Source organism: Notothenia coriiceps, unplaced genomic scaffold (genome assembly GCF_000735185.1).
Source record: "Notothenia coriiceps isolate Sejong01 unplaced genomic scaffold, NC01 NC01_scaffold00018996, whole genome shotgun sequence".
NCBI lineage: Eukaryota > Metazoa > Chordata > Actinopteri > Perciformes > Nototheniidae > Notothenia > Notothenia coriiceps.
In genome coordinates this window covers 354291-373597 of record NW_011351697.1, presented here as the reverse complement: position 1 = coordinate 373597, position 19307 = coordinate 354291, and the positions used below count along the sequence as shown (strand labels likewise).

The window sequence follows — 19307 nt, the reverse complement described above, 5'->3', positions numbered from 1 at the left end:
TCCCCCGGTGCCCAAAGACTGCCTTTACAAAAAACAGAGGCATAGTACAACTTATTTAATAAACTTAAATAAGAATTAAAAGGAAGAATTTTACTATAAGCAGAAAAGAACAATAAAATAAAAGGATAACTATTAAATAATATAAGCTCCTAGATATGGCTTCATCAGTAGTGGAGTAGTACACAGGGTTCCTGCAGGTTTCGCCAACTCAGATTTAAGACTTTTTAAGACTTGAATAGAATTTAAGACCTATTTCACGGCAATGAAGTATGAAGGAAAATTGCTATGAAAGAAGAAATACGTCCCATAATTACTTACAAAGTAAATGTATTCATGTTCAACATAAGAACAATGACTGAACATAACAGCATAACAGTACACAGAACTGTGTTAGCGTGTTAGACAAAAAGTGTGTATGTGTGTGTGTGTGTGCTTGAGAGTGTGTGTGTGTGTGTGTGTGTGTGTTAGGGCTGTGCAANAAATACGATGATTATTAAATTCATTGACTTTGAAAGCATCCATTTATTGAACTTTAAAAAAAATACAAATTTGAACAGTATCTTTTTAACTGTTGATTACCCTGAACGTATAATTCAACTGAAAAACCAATACAAAAATTAATTAAATAAAGGATACATTTAAATAAATAATATCAAAATAATGAATACCAATAAACAAGATCAACAAATATTTTGGAGCGCACTTCCACGAGCTANAAATTAATTAAATAAATGATACATTTAAATAAATAATATCAAAATAATAAATACCAATAAACAAGATCAACAAATAGTTTGTGGAAGTGCGCTCCAAAATATTTGTTGATCTTGTTTATTGGTATTTATTATTTTGATATTATTTATTTAAATGTATCATTTATTTAATTAATTTTTGTATTGGTTTTTCAGTTGAATTATACGTTCAGGGTAATCAACAGTTAAAAAGATACTGTTCAAATTATTATTTGTTTTAAAGTTCAATAAATGGATGTTTTCAAAGTCAATGAATTTAATAATCATCGTATTTAATAATCATGATATTAATTAGTGTGTGTGTGTGTGTGTGTGAGAGTGAGTGAGGGAGTGAGTGAGAGCTATATTCAGAGCTCTGCTGCCTTGGCTACACTATTTCATCGTTGGTGTTGTATGATTGGTATTTCGCGTCTACAGCACCTCCGCTTTTAGGGTTGACATAGACCCAAACGTCGCCCGGAGGTCCCCCGGTGTTGTTGCGGGAGCTGCCTGCACTAGCTAACGCTCCACTAGCTAACGCTCCACTAGCTAACGAACGCTTATTTCTTTTGCAAATGGTGCGGCGGGCTTCAAACACGTTCCCCTCCACTGGTTTCAACCAAGCACTAAATTAGATGTTTTCCAACCAAATACGGTTGAACTGACACTTCCCCATATTTATTTGTAAGTGATTCGAAGATACATGAGTTTCTGACTGCCGCTAGCTGAAGCTTGGTTGCTAGGTTACTAGCTGGGTGTTCTCCAATAAGGGGCCGGGGGAAACAAAGTTAGTGATTACTGGTTCCATGTTGATTTAATTCAATACAAATTGTTGGGGGGAACTGAAAGGCTATTACCGTCCTGGTTACTTTGCAGCCCGGACATTTCCCCCAAAACACATTTAGACGCGATCCCAACACAGAAGTACCTTTCAAATCCGATCATTTTTAAGACCTTCTAAATCATATTTAAGACCTTTCTTATTTTTTTGGTCATATTTAAGATCTTTTTAAGGCCTTAAATTCAGATTATCAAATGTAAGACTTTTTAAGACCCCGCGGGAACCCTGGAGGGATCCCTCTCCCAGGACGGACAGACGTGCAATAGATGTAAATACGGCATCTATTGTAAATCTGCTTTTCATAAAAATGTCTCCCTTATATTCTAGATGGTTAGAGAATGGATATTAACAGTAAGACGTACTGCTGCATGTCAACTGTGAAGGGTCTTTGAAGACACTTGAATGTTCTTTCATTCTTATTCATTCATAATTAGCCCAGCTGTATAATCAAGGCAATTTCTCTTAATCCAATTCATATCCTATTTCATTTTTAATACCACAAAATATGTTTTACATTAAAACCAAGACATTTTGTAAAATACATGTAAGCTTATTAGAGCTAAAGACTTGTTTACAGATTGTGTGTAGTTGGTTAATAACATTTATAGTTAATTATACATTCTATTTAAAAGTCGTCTGTCATTACATGACACAAAGCCAGTAATAAAACATTTATACTGCTAGTGTTCTTGAACTCACGTGCAGAGCTCCAGGTTGATGATGGTGCTGTTGAGCTGTAGTGTAATTCCATGCTGTGTGCCCACAACAAAGTCTACTGAACTGGGCTGGCCAGGAGTGGGTCCTGCGGGGACAACACCCAACTGCTGGTACAAACACTAACACACAAGGAAACAAAGGTCCAGATCAGAACAACCATCACCATCCTCATCTGAAACAAGTCATATGTCCACAGAAAGAAATGCAAGGAAATATCTGGTACCTGATAGCATCGCTCTGACATCCAGGACACCACCAGCTCAGTGTCCAGCTCATTGTTGACTGTCAGAATCGCCTCATCCATCCTGTGGGCTATATGCCGAGTAGCTGGAGTAATAAAAAGCAGTACACATATTAGCTGAAATGATTAAGCAAATACATTTCTACATAGACAAGATGTTACAGCTTAGCTGGCCACACCAGACTGTAAAGCCACTGTTTACTGAACAGACTTCAAGATCATTAGCCTACTCAAAAAGAGAACTATGGTCGTTGTGACTACAACCAATAGCAATGAGTAAAATAATCCCAGTTTTCCTGACTACTTCTTCACTGACATACTCTATACATCAGAGAAATCATACAAATATGGCGTTGCTTTTAAAGCCTTTCTATGTGCTACAGCCGTACAATTAACTTACCTTAAACATATGATTCACGGCTATCGATATAGACAAGAATCCTATTCCATTCAAACGTGTATGGTAGCAAAACTAAATGGGTAGCCACAGTTTAAAAATATATACCAAATCTAACAGCAAGCTACAACCAGTCAGCTAGCGTTGCTCCCAGGAAGAGGAAAGCATGTGAGAGGGCTGAAGTTATGGCTGCAGAGCCCTGTGGTCACATGCTGTATTAATCCGTCCAATACCCCCAGGAGGGAAGTTTAAATGTCTGGAGCTCATTTGTGGACTGTCAACTGTCTTCCTTTGAGTTGAAGCCGTTTAAGGTTTATCTACGGTTAGCACCAGCCTAAGAAATGTTATTAATGGACAACACATTTAACTACAATATATCTATTTGTAGCGGCTGTACAGTTGGTTGGTAAAAGCCATGGTCAATGAAATGTCAACAAATAAACCGGTGTATGAGACGTACATTTACGTAGACATTTGGTAACTAGCTAAGCTAACCTAGCATTATCCTGCTTGTTCTTGTCAAAAGTCCTGGATACTTACAGGTGACGTTAGATATGTCAGCTGTCAGTGGTACCACGCAAACAGCTACAACCAAAGCAAGGGCAGCAAGGGGAAACATATATTTCTCTGGTTTTGTCATGACTTTCTGTCTTAATCGTTTCACTCCAAAATCTGAAGATTCTTTTTTCGTTTCCTTTTTTCCATAGCAGATGCCACTTCCGACCCTTCCTTGTTTTGACATTGTAGTGGGAGCGATGAGTGTCAAACTACATCACTACCGCTAACGTTACCTGTTTGTCGCTCCTAAAGGGACACTAACGTTACACACCTATTGCTCAATCCCACTACATTTATGCAGTGCTAAGATAACATTGCCAAACTGTGCACTCATTCCTTTACATATTTTATTAGCTAAAACATTCTTTCTTTTTTTTAACTTTTGGCCATAAGTTGTATCTTCAAATACATTAATTTTATCCAACGGATTGCTACTGTTGCTTGTCCATGCTAACGTTAAAATCAAATATTCCATAGACTGCCCAGATAAAAACGGGCTCAGTAAAAGCTATAATGTAACAGTATGGATTGGATGCCGAATGGAGCTGGTGATACATGCGGCTTCAATCTCCGTAGCTATGGTAACGTTTATTATCTTGTTTATTTAAACACGCTTGTGTTAAAACATTTGTTATTGATCCTTTTTCCACAGAAAAAAAGGAGTTTTTGAATGAATGGAATTCTTCCGAATCCCCATATGTAAACAGATAATCATGTTAAAGTCTTCAGAGCCATCTCTTTGTATCATGCTTTGTACAGCCAATCGTATTACGTCGGTTGACGCATGCGCATAAGCAGTGGCAGCAAGGACTCGAAATCGATAGTCGAGTGAATCATTGGATCCTCCCATAGGATTGCATCTATCACAATGGCAGATAAACAAAATGCTCAGAAAAGGTAATACCATTGTTAGCCCACTAATGATGTTTAACAGCTTAGCTAAAAGTTAGTATCCGATCAAATGATGACTATAGAGATAAAGTAATGATGTACCTAGTGTAAACTGCTAGCAAGTTGGCTAGCTAGCATACTTAGCTAACATGTTTTCTCTGGTCCTCTTTTACTTTTTTTGCAGTGTCAAAATAGCAGCTGGAGCCGTAGTTTGTGTTGAAAGTGAAATCAGAGGAGATGTGACCATAGGTAAGATGTTTCGCTTTGGAACAATTCCAAGTGACATTGGTCACTGCTGACTTGACAGAACTTGCATTTGTTTACGTCAAATCGGACTCTCAACTTATTCTTCGGTTGTTTCAATAATGTGTGTTTCCACAGGCCCCAGGACAGTAGTCCACCCAAAAGCTCGTATCATTGCAGAGGCAGGGCCCATTGTGATTGGAGAAGGCAATTTAATAGAGGAGCAGGCTCTGATTATTAATGGGTATTCAAGATTCCTTGTACCCATGCCCTGTTTATCACTGTTCAACATTCAAGATACGTAATCTCTGTTTTCAATTTATCCTGCATCTATATAATTACCATCATGTTTGTTCTACACCACAGTTATCCAGAAAACATCAAACCAGAGTCTGAGGTGGAACCAAAAACAATGACCATTGGCATGAACAATGTATTTGAAGTTGGCTGTGGTATCCTTTTGACTTTCCTGACAGGTCTTATCTATAAGTGAAATGATTTGATATTATAGGCATTCAGGAATCATAACAATCAAACATAAATGTTGCCTTAACTAACAACCAACAGTATCACAAGCCCTGAAAATTGGGGACAACAACGTCATTGAATCCAAAGGTTGGATGTTGGCTTTCTTCTTGTATTTTCATGTATGAGCAACCCACGTATGCAAAGTTGCATGGGAGATTCAGAGAAATTGTCACTCACCGTATCAAATGTCCTCTATTTCGTTCTCTAGCTGACGTTGGTAGGAATGTGATCCTCACCAGTGGCTGTATCATTGGAGCCTTCTGTCAGGTCAACACGTGTGAAGTCATTCCTGAAAACACGGTCATCTACGGCTCTGGATGTATGAGGCGGGTTCAGACGGAGAGACCACAGGTACTACAGCATTCCATTACATTTTTCGGCTAGACCATTAAAATGTAGGTTTATTTGTAGAAAGTCAGAGAGGTGTTGCTCTAACACATTGGTAACAAGAGGCTTTTGTCTATGGATCTGTTTTATAGTAGATGCAATTTTATATACAGGCAAAGCCCATGTATTTATTCTAGGCAGTTCCTTTCTTATAAGTGTCCCAACTGTTGTCATAATGATAAACACAACACTTTATGTGAACATTTACTATGTGCTGGCAGATTTCAACAGCATACCTTTCCTGCTTAATTAAATACAAACCATGTGGACCAAATAGCCTTTAGTTTGATTCAGCTTTGTCAAACTGATTTGATAAATTATCTTAATGTCATGTTGGTTTATGTACTTAAAGCCTAAGGGGTGAGCAGTACACCAATACTATTGCCAAAAACACACATCAGATTATGTGAATATGCCTATTTGAAACATGACTGTGAAACACTGTGCTTAATGGTTAGTCCCTGCTCTAAATTATTAAACATTTTGGTTCATATAATAATCTTGCCCATTTTCAAATGGCTATTTCATGTCTTACAACTTTGACATAAACTACCATAAGTTTAAAAATACAATATTATCACATATGTATCAAAATGCAATATATTATCTTAATAACAGCGGGCAAATTTTTTGCTGTTCAGGAAAATACTATAACACATGGCCTGAGTTTGAAAGTATTGTGAAAAGCAACATTTATGTCTTCAATTTATTTTTTAAATCCTTACAGCCCCAGACTCTTCAACTCGACTTTCTGATGAAGATTTTGCCAAACTACCACCATTTGAAGAAAACTGTTAAAGCTGGCCACAACGCCAGCTAAATGGAAATGTTCCCTTTTGTTGTTAGTTCATTGTTAATGGCTAGCAAACCCATATTTAAATACCACATTCTGGCAGGTAGTATGAATGTATATGACCATATAATATGTACTTAGCTTCATCAGGAAAATGTCTCTTGATAAATATTTTCTAATATAACCACAACAGCTGATTCAGTTTTTCCTCTTTATCTTGCTGTGCTGATGTACCCTTTTCTATGATTCATTAAATAACCTAAAAAATGCTGACGGTGTGTGTAGGCTCATTTATGATTACAGTGGCTACCTCTAATGTCATTGCTAGGTTTTATAGTACAGCGAGAACAGATGCTGTAGCAAATTTCCAAATACTTTCCGTATATATTTACATTTACCAACACTAAACTCATTAGAATTGTTGTCACTGTAGTCATATAAATCAAGCAGAGGCCATTTACTGTAACAGTGTAATTTATTAAAATAAGTTCAAAAAGTTTAAGTATTTTAAACCACTATGCCATGGTGCTGCAAAGAATGTACTTTGAAATGAAAGGAGAAGTAATGTCCAAGCTGGATGAGAGACCTCCATGTGATGCACTGCACAACACACGCCTGTCTTCTGCTATTCCTATTAAAAAGATGGAAGGCTGCAATAAGGGGAGGACTGCTGCCCTTTGAAATAATACTAACAAGTAATTTGATACTATCAAATTAAGAAAAAAGTATTAACACACTTCAACCTCATTTACATTTGAACAGTGAGGTTGCAGCACCCCTTCAAGGATGATGGTTTCGGTACGGGCCTTCAGCGTCCTTAAAGGGTCTTGGTACTCTTTTCCTCCAGTTATCACTGATCAATAAACTCAAATGATTGCACTGCACAGTTTCTATTCACACCCTGTTATAAAGTACCACTTATCAAAATAACCCAGTTTTGATACAACAAACAGGTAAAAAGTCTTTGTATTGTTGTGAGGCCGGGGTCTCCATCTCCAGCCATTTTGGATTTACAGATTCTACACCCGTCACTCCTTTGAGGCCATGAGGCAGCGAGGGAACGGATCTCACTTCTTAGAGGGAACACCATCTGTGTAGTCCTCCAGCACGCCGGCCAAATGGTTGTTGTGTGTCTTGAAGTTTCTCTTCTTCTGCCCACCTTTCTTCCTCTTATGAATTGGTAACTGCAGGGAGAAGGTGAACATCATCAGCAGAGATTCAAGATGATTGATTCACAAACTTTACAAATACTGAAACCTTTTTTCTAGTATAATAAATCAGGGAAAGTATATTCAAATGTTGGGCATTAGAATAATAAAGAGAGCAGATGGGGAAACCAGGGGACACTGACCACTTTCTTTGGTCCTGTTTCTTGCATGGAGGAGATGCCTTGCTTTTTCAGGTATTCGTCAATCTTTTCGTCATCTATGGAATCCACGGGAACGCTCCTCCACAATTTCTGGAATTCTACAATTGAATACATTTTTGAGCAAGAAGCACACCGATTGACCAGCTGGACACCTTAGATTTCATGATGTTAACCAAACAAACACAAAAAAACCTGGATGAACTGGACAAAAGGAATATGAAAGTAAGCTTGACATTTTTTTTTATAGATCTATAATTATATCTGCAAAGACATAAACATATACATGTATGGTGAAATAAACTTGAATTGTTATTGCCTGTATATGCTCTTGAATAACCAATTAAAAAAACTTCGAAAAAACATCCAAATCTTTTAGGTACAGAGATTAATTTCAGAAATACTTCACAGACAGCCTTAGAACACAAGACTTCTTCTCACCTTCGTCTACTGTAAACTGGCAGTGCTTGTCATTGTAGAATAGGATCTTCTTTTTATCCGGCCGTGTCACAAAGATGATCTGATCCCCCAAAGCCTGCGAACACACGAGAGCTCATGTCTCTGCTGATCCTCATTTTGTATCCTCCATGGTGTTTACTCATTATACAAAAAGGTGTGAGACGCAACTGTATGGGGTGCTTAGCATAAATAACATGAATGTGTGTTACCTTGATGGCCTTGGCGGAGTTGGGCAACCCCTCCTCGACGTCGTCCAGCAGCACGCCTCCCAGGCCCAGCTGGTCGTGTTTGTCCAGCAGCCTCAGTAACGCTTTCTTGTCCTTCAGGTTGTACTTGGGCTTGAAGCCGTACGACCCATCCCGGACGTCAATTTTTGGGTTGTTGGCCAGAGCCTGATGGTTTTAGAGAGTGAAGAAGTAGATTTCAGGTCATACATCTCTAAGTCTCTCTTATTATCAGGGAACTACACGTACATACTGTGCATAAAACATGCAGGTTGTGCATCAAACTGGCCACCATGTTGTCATGACCTGAACACCATATGAACCAGGGAGGTCGAGGGGGAGGGGGAGGGCCCCATCTAGTGGCTGAATCTTATCAGTTACCAATTGCATCTTGAACTTTTCGACAAGCTTGGGGTTGTACTGTATATAGGGATTAAACAATTATGCGATGTAAATATAATGTAAGTTTATTTAATACTAGTTTGTCAATCTTAATACTATTCATTCATTTTGTGGTACCATTCAAATCTTTAGAATTGTAATTATGTCTTTACTTTTATATAACACAAAGCTACCACGTAGAAAGTTAAACTAAAGCCACAATTAAATCAGTTATTTTCCTAAGTTCATATTGTTTTTCTACTTTTAACAACAAGAAGTTATTGAACGTTTTTCAGATGTGTCATCAGCATTGTCACTCTTGCTTCTCAATGGCATTCTTCATTTGCAACATACAGTACAGGGGGTTGTGACTCACATCAGCCCACAGATGACTTTGAGGGAATATAAGTGTTGTGGGGATTTCAGCTTTAAAGCAGGCGAGTGAAATGTTGTAGGAATAGGACAGGTCTACTCCTGAACTAAAGAGCAGTATAAAACCAAAGTCCAGAAACACACCTCAGTCATAAGCCACTGCTTCTGTTTCATGCTGATGTCCAGAAGTTTGGTCTCATCCAGAATCTCTTCTAGGTTCAGGTGGTGTGTATCACCATTCTGATGTCTTGTCTGAGAGTGAAGGAGAGAGATGCGCATGACCAGTCAACAACATTTGAAATGACAGTTCACATTTAAATACGTAATTATTAGCTCCCATCTTTGACAATGTTTCAGCCAAATGTCTACGGTATATCTTATGCCTTACATCTAACTGTTATGTTATGTTACATGGATTCAAACTGTTTATTCAACAGATGGCACAAAAAGTGAACACATTAAAAGAAAATCTGACAACTTGAGTGTGGGAGATGAGTCAGAGAGGGACTGTGACGGGTCCGGGCAGCCTCTTTCAGAATCACAGCATTAAAAACAAGCTGTTAACGTACCAAAAGAAAGACTGAGGACCAAATGTTACACCGCGACACAACTGACTCACTGGGCTGACACACAACAAGAGCTTCTAAAGTGCTTTAATGGAGATGACGACAACCTTCAAATCTAGCAATTAAATAGATGCTGTTGGGAAAGCTTCGATGAGACTGAATTCAATATTTGGTTAATATGCAGAGGAGAAAAATATTAACACAATCACCAGTACATTGAGGAAGAATGTTCCTTTCAAAGAGGAAGTGTCTCTGAAGACGTACGTACCTTCATATAATTGACTATCTTGGCCAGGCAGCCAAACTTGTACCCAGAGCTCGTCTTGATGTTAAATTTGCCATTACTAGACTCTGAGGAGAAAAGAGAAGGAGCGGTTATGGAAAGATATATAAATGTCACATTGTTTGTAAAGGCTGGCACCAAAACTACTATATCATAAGCCACAGATTTTTGTGAATATTCATTTAAAAATCTTCTTTTTTCTTTAGAACCAGTCATAAGACAAAAACGAAATTATAATCTTTTCAATAAGGCCATTCATCTTTATTTAGAGTTGAAATTGCTTGCATTGTTTTACATCTTGTCAAGAAATCCCAGGAAAAGAATAAAACCAGCCATGTGTCAGAGGCACCTTCAGACTAAAGCCTATTAGTTTCTACTAAAAAGTATAACTCTTTTTTAAAAGCGTACAAACATATGCCCGGGATGTCCTCGTACAGTGCAGCAGAGATTGATAGAGTAGCTCAAAAGAATAAAAGGAGAAGCATGTGAACAACATATCTACTACAGAGGACATGGGTCAATGGGCTTGGTCTCAGGAGGATATACCTCTGTAAACTTCAATATATAATAATACATGTAATTAAATGTATATAGCGCTCTACAGAAGTCCCATTTAACACAGTTGCACAAGAAAAACAGACTATTTAACATTCAGGTGGAGTTATGACATGGGGGGGTGGGGGTTCCAAGGGAAATGGAACTTTGAAGAGGTGGGTTTTTGAGGGCTTGTTAGAAGGATGATTGGGTCGTTGATTGTCTGATGTATAGGGAGAGTGTTCCAGAGCCATGGTGCGGCAGCAGAGAAGGCCCCGTCACCCCAGGTCCGAAGTCCTGGGGGTCTTTAGGGTGCTTGTGTCTCCGGACCTGAGGCAACGGGTGGGGATGTGACAGTGGACGAGGTCAGAGAGATAGGGAGGGGCCAGGTTGTTTAGGGCTCTGAAGGTGGTGAATGGTATTTTGAAGTGGATTCTGTATTTTACCGGGAGCCAATGGAGGATGTGGAGGACCGGAGTGAGGTGGTCTCGGAGGGGGTTGGAGGTGAGCAGGCGGGCGGCGGAGTTCTGGACGTATTGCAGTTTGTTGGTGAGTTTGGTCAACCGTAGAGTATGCTAATCGAGTCTGGAAAACGATGAGGGCATGGACGAGGGTTTCAGCAGCAGTACAAATATTTTTTGAGGAACAATTCATTTGTTAATTATATGTAGCCATTTCATTGTATTTTTTCCTGTCCATATATTATAACCATTGCATTTTCTTTTTTGTGTATACAATGTTTAAACTTGAATGTGTTCATGATATAAAGCCAACCCTAGAGCAACAGTATGGCTTGTTGATTACTATGGAAACTATGGAGCTCTTTTGGCGCAGAGGAAACAGATATACTGTATCAGGTTGTGGCTAAAAAGTAATAATGTGTTAGCTGGATCAGCTCATTGTTAGTTTTGGTATTTTCATTGCATGTGATAACAATAAGTTAATACAGTTTATTAACAGCCTTATAATTTACTGTGACAAACATGTTCTAGTAGTACAGGAGTATATGAGATTAATCTATTAAGAATGATTTGAAGTCTGGCCAGCTGGTCCTATTCTCTGTGGGAGTCCCCCCCCCCCTGTAGTCTGTCGGAGGTCTGGACTCTCCAATCAGAGCTGTAAACAGACACCGATACATGAATGATGCATGGTGTGGGCGGGAGCTTCTGCTGCTGAGAGCTGCACTGTGGGCAGGACGCTGACATTGTGACAGGCCGTTTAACGAATGGTGCAGAGGCAGGGCTTAAAGAAAAGAGCCAATGAGGGAGAGAGTAGCCCGTTCTGTTCGGCTGAGACGTGAGGAGCAGCAAGGAGTGGCGGAGGGGGGTGAGGGAGTGCACGAGCTGACGGCTGATAGTGCGTGAGAGTGTGCTGGGGAGGAAACCGGGTCGAGGAGTGAACACAGATGAAGGAGAGAGTACGAGACAGAGCAATAGGTGGAGCACCGAACACACACGAGTGCATCTGTTGACTCGCATCTTCTGGAGACTGAGCCAGACACACAGGTGAGTCTGCGTATTTTCAGAATAGCATCGTCCCAATAATGTGTTTGACATCAGCACATCATAACACTCCAGAGTGGTCCTTTAAGCTACAGGCTGTGCGCGCATCATATAAGGTTTCTGTTTGCCTGCAACCCAGCATTCACATGGTAAATCATAAATGTTTTATAGGCAGCAATTCTATGAAGCCGATTCCTTCTGCATTCAATTGCAAATCACTATATCTAACAACTAAGAATGGGAAATGTTATTTATAGTATAACAATTTCCAAGCGAAGAGCTTTAGGTGGCACTTGTAATATTTAGGCCAAGACTGGGCAAGCACGTAATGGATTAAATAAACATGGATCTGTCTGTCAGCACACTTCCCGCTGGAATACCAAACATCCAACACTGTGTTTCTGTGTCTGTTCTCATATGGATGCACTCTGTTTTGTGGAAATGCATGACTCTGTGCAAACTGCAGCTCTCAAGATAAATCAATCAGGGACAGACAGCTGTGAGGAGCCAGCCAGGGGCATTAAGAGTGCATAAGTGTATTTGGTGTGTTTGTTTGAGTGTGTTTAATGAGAGGCAGAAGAGAGCAATATATGATCCCACAACACCTTTAAAAGCCAGGCTGGGGTGGGGCTCATTTTGGGGGGAGAGATAACAGATGCTTTAGGGAGCCAATCTGTCAATGTGTATGTGACTGCTCTGACAAAAGAGGAACGGGGGGAGCAATACCAGCGGAGACAAAATAGTTAAAAGAGGTTGTTGTCATGGCAATGAGTTGAAGTGTTGATATTAGGAGCAAGGTCTGCAATAAGAGGTTGCTAAATGGAGTTGAGTTGGATTCTGTGCACTCTGTAAACAGATGTGCGTCAGTCTGCTCTCCTAAACCACTCACAGTTAATGCAGTTATAACCTTGTGTGACCCCTTGGTAGTATTTTTTTCCAGCCTTACATAGTCCAATTTAAAATCATACCATCTGCACTTAGGCCACTTCCTGAATTGAACATTTGTTGAGACTAATGAAGCCAGGACAGAGACAGGTTCTATCACATTACGGTTTCAAGTAACAAGAAAACCAGGTTACCATCATACAAGAAGCACTCATCACCTAAACTGCACTGAAATACACATATACAGTATATACTCTAAGATGCCACAAATCTACCCTGCATACATGAATCTGTGTTTTTATACAGTTGTAGTTATACAAATGCAGAAACAATGTAACCTTATGGAATTAGCCTTGTGTGAAGAGAGACACCAATGCCCCTCCAACTCAAATCATTTCTGTGGTTCCCTCAAGTAATCTAGGTCAGCTTCCCTGGTCTCAGTATGCGATATGAAAACATCTGTAGCTGTGTGTGTGCACATGTGTGTTAAGAGCATGTATGTGCTCACACGTGAATGTGTGTGTGGGCAGAGACACTAGTATGCTGTGCCGTTTAAAATGGTAGGCTTTGGCTGAAAATGTCAAAGGATAGCTGTAGCGACACAAATGGCCTAACAGTGTGCATACTCCAGAACTTCTACTTATTACTACAGTAAGCAGTTCTTATTTTTAACATTTATTTTCAGTTGTTAGGGCCAAAGAGTTGCACACCAAGCACAGATGCTGCCTTCCTTTTCTACCAAGCTCAAGGCAGATGGCCTCAACAGGGTTTATGCTCAATTGCCATATAACCTTTAGCTCTAATAACAAATGTTCTTAGTTCAATTACAAGTATTCTCCATGTCAAATAGTACATTAGCAGTATAAAAGTGAAAATGAAATTCAGGCACATGAACCGCAGAGTTTTTTTTCCAGACATTCTTCTACCAATTTCATTTTCTAATCATCTTCTCACCATGGAAACAGGTATTTTACGACCGTTGTACTCTAATTTGGTCTCCCGACTGCTGCCACCTCCTCGCAGCGATACCTAGATTCCCACTGTGTCGCACGCATTAACAATCTGTCTTTCTCTACGCTCTTCTTCTTGCTTCAAACCAGATATCATGGCCAACATCACTACCACGATACACCCAGGCTATCTCCCGGGGCAGCCAGAGGCGGCGCTTCTCTCCCGTGTGTCCTTGCAGGTCCAGGAGGTCTACCCTTTCCATGATGGCTGGAATGTGGCTTGCTTTATCATCCTTCTGCTCTTCATCCTCACCGTCGTGTCTCTGGCTGCTTTGGCCGTGCTCTATGAGCTACTGGACTGTGGGTGCTGTGCCAAAGGGAAGACACATCACCAGCTACAGGAGGAGGGGCCGGGGAGCTGCGGCAAGCTCATGACCAGCATTTGCAAGGAGCCAGAATCCTGCACTGAGGTGGTATAAAGGCAGCTATAAGGAGGAAGATGAGGAAGATGGGGATTTGGGCTTCAGCTCTGACCTGGGCAATAACACAACCATGACCCTGATGACCTGAGAAAAGAAGTTCCTAGTGCCCAATAGTGGTTTCATTGCTCACAGTTTAGAGGATGCAGAGAGAGGAGATAAGGGGACAGAACAATGTAAAAAAAGAGTCAGTTTGTCACCAATTTGGAAACAAATTTCAGTAATGAGGGAATCTTCGCACATTAGCGTTCACTACCACCAACACATATTGCAGACACTAAAAGCCATATTTGACTCCAGAAACACAACCAGAGAAAAAGAGAGCCCAAGTAGTTTAATAAGTGTGGCTATTTTAGCATAAAAACACTAATAACACGCAATATCAGCTTGTTGAATGAAAATCCTTCTGCCCTGTGAGCACTGCACATACTTATGAGCCGGATGTCAATGAAAAAAATGAGCTTCTAAGAGACATGGTCAAATGTTGTAAACAGACAGAACACGCTGTCCAAATGTAAAGACTTCATTATCATTGTTTCCCAACAGGACCTGACGAACAGCCAATAAATGATCAAGCTTAGCTGGCAAACGGTGTTACTTTGAATAAAGCTTGTGTTTCTTTGTTCTTTAGTTAATTGATGGCCAGTGATGTCAACATGTTTTAAAATGTCAACATTATCTCAAGTCAAGGGACACTTGGTTGCTGCACAGTGATGTAATTTATCATGTCATATTATGAACAATGTATGATTTGAACAGGCCTTACCACACAATGCCTAATAAATTGCCACTTCATTCTGTACCAGCCTTTTTTTTCTGTTTAGAGAAATGCTATATAAAAATATAAAAGGGAACAGGAAAGGTAAGATACGTAAAACATTTTAGTGTAGAGCTTAGCCTGGCCTCAAAATAATTAGAAGACGTGTATTACTGTTCCTAATATTTTGCAACTTTCATTATAAATGTGCTTAATTACAAATCTTTCTGAACATGATCATTTGTGCTAACACTGGGCTGTGCAGACATAGCTCTGCTAGTTGGAAGTGCTTCACCATCAGGCCAGATCAGGTCAAATGCTGTTAATACTGGCCAGAAAGATGACAATATTAATGTCACAGTAACGTACCCATACTAGCGTGGACATACGTATCAAACTAGCACTGTTTCTATTTCTGTATTTACTTGTATGTACAAGTGTGTTTGACACATTGATCAAACTGCAGTTTTTTATTTAATCAACTCTTAAATGCATACCTCGGGTCTTTAGCAACCTGAGAACATATTCAACCTTGTCTACTGTATTCATTTAATTCCATTAAACATTCAACTCACCGGGCTTCTTTAAAACGCAACATTTTTTAACAATGCTTAACTCTGGTTTGTCTAAAAGGATTTCCTATTAGCACTACTTTTACTCCGTAAAGGTTCCAAGGTCTCTAGATACCTGTGGTATGAAAGAGACTTACAAATGTTATTCAGGGTAACCCGCAGGTGACAAATTCTTAGGTCGTGTTTACCTGGGTTGGCCAAAGGATGGCACTGTTCTGTCACTGTGAACTATGAATAAATACAGACCAAATGATGGCAAAGATGTGCTTAGTGTCTCTATGACACGATGGTACAGCACCTGGGTGTCAGGGTTAGAGCAGAGCAGGATGTTTTAATAATAGAGGGTTCTGACTACATTAGCCCTGACGACAAGGATGTACCTAAAGCTACTGATGATGAGGACATTGCCGTTTATGAATAAGAACATTTGAAAGCAGAACTGAAGCATGAGCATGAAAACATGAGCTCAGACAATGTGAGCTTAGCATGGGGCAAATATCATGTCAAAATATCATGGAAGAAGTTGTCCAAAGGGAAGTTCAAACTGACGAGGAAACTTTGTAGCTACTTCAACCGCCTAGACCCTACTGCTATAAACATGCACATATAAACAGTAGTTTTCCTGAACAAACTTTCAATTTGGGATGCCAGAAGATCTCATAAGAGCATGGCCTTCAGCTGATACAGTCATGATGGTGGAAAAGGAAGGAGTTACCACAACTTCCAAAAGCTGATGGATGCTCTAAAAGCATTTTGTTTTTCCAGAAACAGAATAGTTGAGGAACTCCTATAAAAACACTGAGGTGCCTCGTGTTTTCATCCACATTCAACCGCAAAATAAGAGGATCTGTGCCCGCAGTTTACTATTACTGACTGTGAATGTTGAAAAAAGAATCAAGACAATCTTTTTTATCCTTTACTTACCAGAGCCGTGTTTGGATCCAGAGGAGCCGTCTTTCTCAACTTTGGGCTTCTTCCTCTTATGGGACCCCGAGTCAGAGGCAGCATGTCTCTTCTCTACAGCTGGGGTGGACAGAGCTCTTTTCTTGAACAGCTCCCTCTCCCTCAGTAGAGCTGGATCCATCCTGGCTGACAGAGTACAACACACATCAAAAACAGCAATGATGATAATCAGAACAAATATAGTAAGTGATCCATTAGAAATGATGTTATGGCAAACATTTCAAGTAAACCAGATACTTTTTTGCTATGCGAGGAGAACATCGTGAACCGTTTTCATATCTGGACAAAAACAGGTTTTCACTGTACAGGTTTTTGGGCTCTAGGGTTAAAATGTGCTGCTAAGACCCCACTTTCAATCGTAAGTGGATGCTCATGTTCCCAGCAAGTGGGTCTACAGTCCAAGCAGCAGACTACAAACTTCAATATGTCCCCTCAGATAGTACTTCTATGTTGATTTATCAGTACCTGGCCCTATAGTTTGTGTTATTTTACAAAATAATGTACAAACAGGATCAATTGCTAATCATTGAACCTAGGATCTTTAGGGACCTTGGATCATGAGCTCCACAGCATTTCCTATGTGGCCCGTTTAGAAATGCAGCCTTTACTCGGACCAGCATGTAGCGTTTTCATAGTTATAACGATGTGTCAATTATGCCCAATCATCTCAAAATATAAGGGCTCTTGCATCAAGTTTAAATGGAACATGAGATGAAAAGGCAACGAGGTAATTCCCTCTAAATGCGACGTTAGGTGTACGGCTAAGTTAGCAACAATTTACACCAGGTAACAAATAACTTTAGTAAGTCAGCATTGTTCCAGGTTAGCCTGACGTTGTTGCTATATTGTGATAACGTGAACACAGACGTTATCTACTTCATCAAACGTTGCTGACAAACGTTACTCTAGTTATTTGAAAGATAACATAGGTAAGCAATTGTAAAAACACAGTCTGACTCTTGGTTTGTTAGCTAGCATTAGCTTGAAGATTTGTCCAATGGTATCTTGAGCACAACGTACCTGACTCTTCGTTCCTGCTCTCAGAGAAAGAGACCAGGAGGACTATCTAATTTCGGAGGATATCAAACAGAAGAAAATGCTTCCTTCCACAATGCAATGCTTGACTTATTTTAAATGACAACACAACTTAAGGTTAGCTAACTAACTTCATACACAAAACATCTCTTTTTTTCCTCATGCTTCACTTCCGTTTGTTGTTCGATTTGTCGGACATCGATAGCGAATCCTTGAACGACGTCATCACGTATGATCATTCATAACAGTAAAAAAAATACGACACTGGTTTGTGTGCACATTTTTGATACACTCTTAATAGTCCAGCAGCAAGTCCTCAAAAAAGGCTTTAGTTTTCGAAATACCCCTACCCGAGGTAGAACAAATGACAACAATTATTTTTTTTATCTTTAGGGTCTCCCATTAATGAAAATTATTGTTTTCAAATTTTACTTTGGGGAACAAAATGTTTTTTGGGTTGTTCTTTAGAATTAGACCAGGCCGAATGTGGGAAAGGTGACAAAAAAGCCCATAATTTGAGAATGACAACTCTTTTCCTCTTCAGATTTGCTGAGGTATGAACCAGTTGGCTGTCCTACATCACTAAATAGTCAGACAATTATTTAACTAAACAAATACGGAATTATAGTCCTATAAACTTAGCTTTAGTTTAGACGGAAATTGTACTTTTTGGTGATAGGAACATAGGACTCAATCACTTTTCTCTCATTTATCAGAAAAACCGAAATCCCTAAAAAATATACCATTACTGAATTGTCTAGGGTGCTATTGAACACTAACCAGTAGTTGTATGGAAATATCTGGTACAGTTCTATTGCAAATGAGATTTATTTAGACATAGGCCTACCTCTTCTCTGAGACAGTCAAATTCCGAATGGGGGATAAGTGGCACAATAGCTTATAAGTTAAGAATGCTTACTCTGATGGTCATTATATTTGGAGAGGGAAATACCAGGTGGCTAAACTACATCACCAAATAGTCAGAATAACCCAATACAATAAAGTGTATTAGTTCTAAATTGCAAGCCTCTAAAACATAGGTGTAAATAGTACAGGTTTTATTGAAACTGGAACCTTAATTCAAAGTACAGTATAAAATTCATCAAATAATTCAGTGAGAGGTCCACTATATAGATACTAGAATATAATGTTAAATGTCAGGTTCCTTAGAAACGTTAGGGGACACGTTGACATTCTGCACAGCAGGTGCAGGGGAAGTACAGGGAAGGCCAACAGAGAGGCACTGGCACTTTTAACTCTCTCGACACTTTGCATCTTTGCAATACAAGCGAGTAATGTCTCTCACTTCTGTTGGTGCTGGGGGTTTTGTAAATAGCACTGGTTGAATGACCCCATCTCTGACAATCGACCCCTTGCCAATAGGACTCCATAACAAGGGTTTGGGTTCGGGCTGTGACACCATCGCTGTCTGAAACATTGCTCTTTGTTGAAATGCATCCTCTGTTGGCGGCAGATTTTCCGAGGCTGCATCTGTTGTTGATACAATTATTATGAACCTCAGTGCATCCAAGTTTGTGCACATCAGTCCAATTTCCTTTTTTCCATATAGCAGAAGCGCCAATTCTCTTGCGACTGGCAAAGACTCTTCCAAGCTGGCAGAGAGTCCAAAATGGGCCAGATCTTTGAGGTCG

At 39.6% G+C, this 19307-nt stretch overlaps 6 protein-coding genes across 7 annotated transcripts in view; 4 read left to right on the top strand and 2 right to left on the bottom strand.

Moving 5' to 3' along the window:
* hgsnat (heparan-alpha-glucosaminide N-acetyltransferase) overlaps positions 1–3670 on the bottom strand; it is a 10389-nt gene extending 6719 nt beyond the window's left edge. The window contains exons 1-3 of one of the 2 annotated variants that reach the window (XM_010778025.1): positions 3468–3670; positions 2513–2616; positions 2272–2408 (exon numbers count right to left, since the gene is read on the bottom strand). In XM_010778025.1, the coding sequence (XP_010776327.1) occupies positions 2272–2408; positions 2513–2616; positions 3468–3669 (443 nt within the window). In that variant the 5' untranslated portion in view covers position 3670. Of the gene's footprint in view, positions 1–2271; positions 2409–2512; positions 2617–2930; positions 3059–3467 lie in introns of those variants that run through there. The other variant, XM_010778026.1, reaches the window with a different exon arrangement.
* cp (ceruloplasmin) overlaps positions 1–19307 on the top strand; it is a 737508-nt gene that overhangs the window by 487846 nt on the left and 230355 nt on the right. The gene's annotated exons all lie outside the window — the stretch shown is intronic.
* Positions 1–19307, top strand: part of n4bp2 (NEDD4 binding protein 2) — a 78927-nt gene that overhangs the window by 56128 nt on the left and 3492 nt on the right. The window lies entirely within an intron of this gene.
* Positions 4251–6596, top strand: LOC104951384 (dynactin subunit 6). The gene is made up of 7 exons (XM_010778027.1): positions 4251–4382; positions 4561–4625; positions 4758–4863; positions 4986–5071; positions 5187–5234; positions 5356–5498; positions 6262–6596. The coding sequence occupies exons 1-7, from the start codon at positions 4354–4356 to the stop codon at positions 6352–6354; spliced, it is 570 nt and encodes a 189-aa protein (XP_010776329.1). The 5' UTR covers positions 4251–4353; the 3' UTR covers positions 6355–6596.
* gtf2e2 (general transcription factor IIE, polypeptide 2, beta) lies at positions 7297–17854 on the bottom strand. Its single transcript, XM_010778030.1, has 8 exons — positions 17641–17854; positions 16582–16746; positions 9964–10046; positions 9274–9381; positions 8362–8544; positions 8135–8228; positions 7679–7794; positions 7297–7511 (listed from the first exon to the last, which is right to left on the bottom strand). Exons 2-8 carry the CDS (start codon positions 16739–16741, stop codon positions 7395–7397), a joined length of 861 nt encoding a protein of 286 aa, XP_010776332.1. The 5' UTR covers positions 16742–16746; positions 17641–17854; the 3' UTR covers positions 7297–7394.
* smim18 (small integral membrane protein 18) lies at positions 11764–15130 on the top strand. The gene is made up of 2 exons (XM_010778029.1): positions 11764–12017; positions 14000–15130. The coding sequence occupies exon 2, from the start codon at positions 14005–14007 to the stop codon at positions 14326–14328; it is 324 nt and encodes a 107-aa protein (XP_010776331.1). The 5' UTR covers positions 11764–12017; positions 14000–14004; the 3' UTR covers positions 14329–15130.

Excerpts from the sequence above, each read along its gene's own strand:
- LOC104951384 (XM_010778027.1), top strand. The coding sequence starts at position 4,354 with ATGGCAGATAAACAAAATGCTCAGAAAAG. Across the intron at positions 5,072-5,186 it reads TGTATTTGAAGTTGGCTGTG|TATCACAAGCCCTGAAAATT; the intron begins GTATCCTTTTGA and ends AACAACCAACAG. Across the intron at positions 5,235-5,355 it reads CAACGTCATTGAATCCAAAG|CTGACGTTGGTAGGAATGTG; the intron begins GTTGGATGTTGG and ends TTCGTTCTCTAG.
- smim18 (XM_010778029.1), top strand. The coding sequence starts at position 14,005 with ATGGCCAACATCACTACCACGATACACCCAGGCTATCTCCCGGGGCAG.
- gtf2e2 (XM_010778030.1), bottom strand. The coding sequence starts at position 16,741 with ATGGATCCAGCTCTACTGAGGGAGAGGGAGCTGTTCAAGAAAAGAGCT. Across the intron at positions 8,229-8,361 it reads ACTCCGCCAAGGCCATCAAG|GCTTTGGGGGATCAGATCAT; the intron begins GTAACACACATT and ends GTGTGTTCGCAG. Across the intron at positions 7,512-7,678 it reads AAACAGGACCAAAGAAAGTG|TTACCAATTCATAAGAGGAA; the intron begins GTCAGTGTCCCC and ends TTCTCCCTGCAG.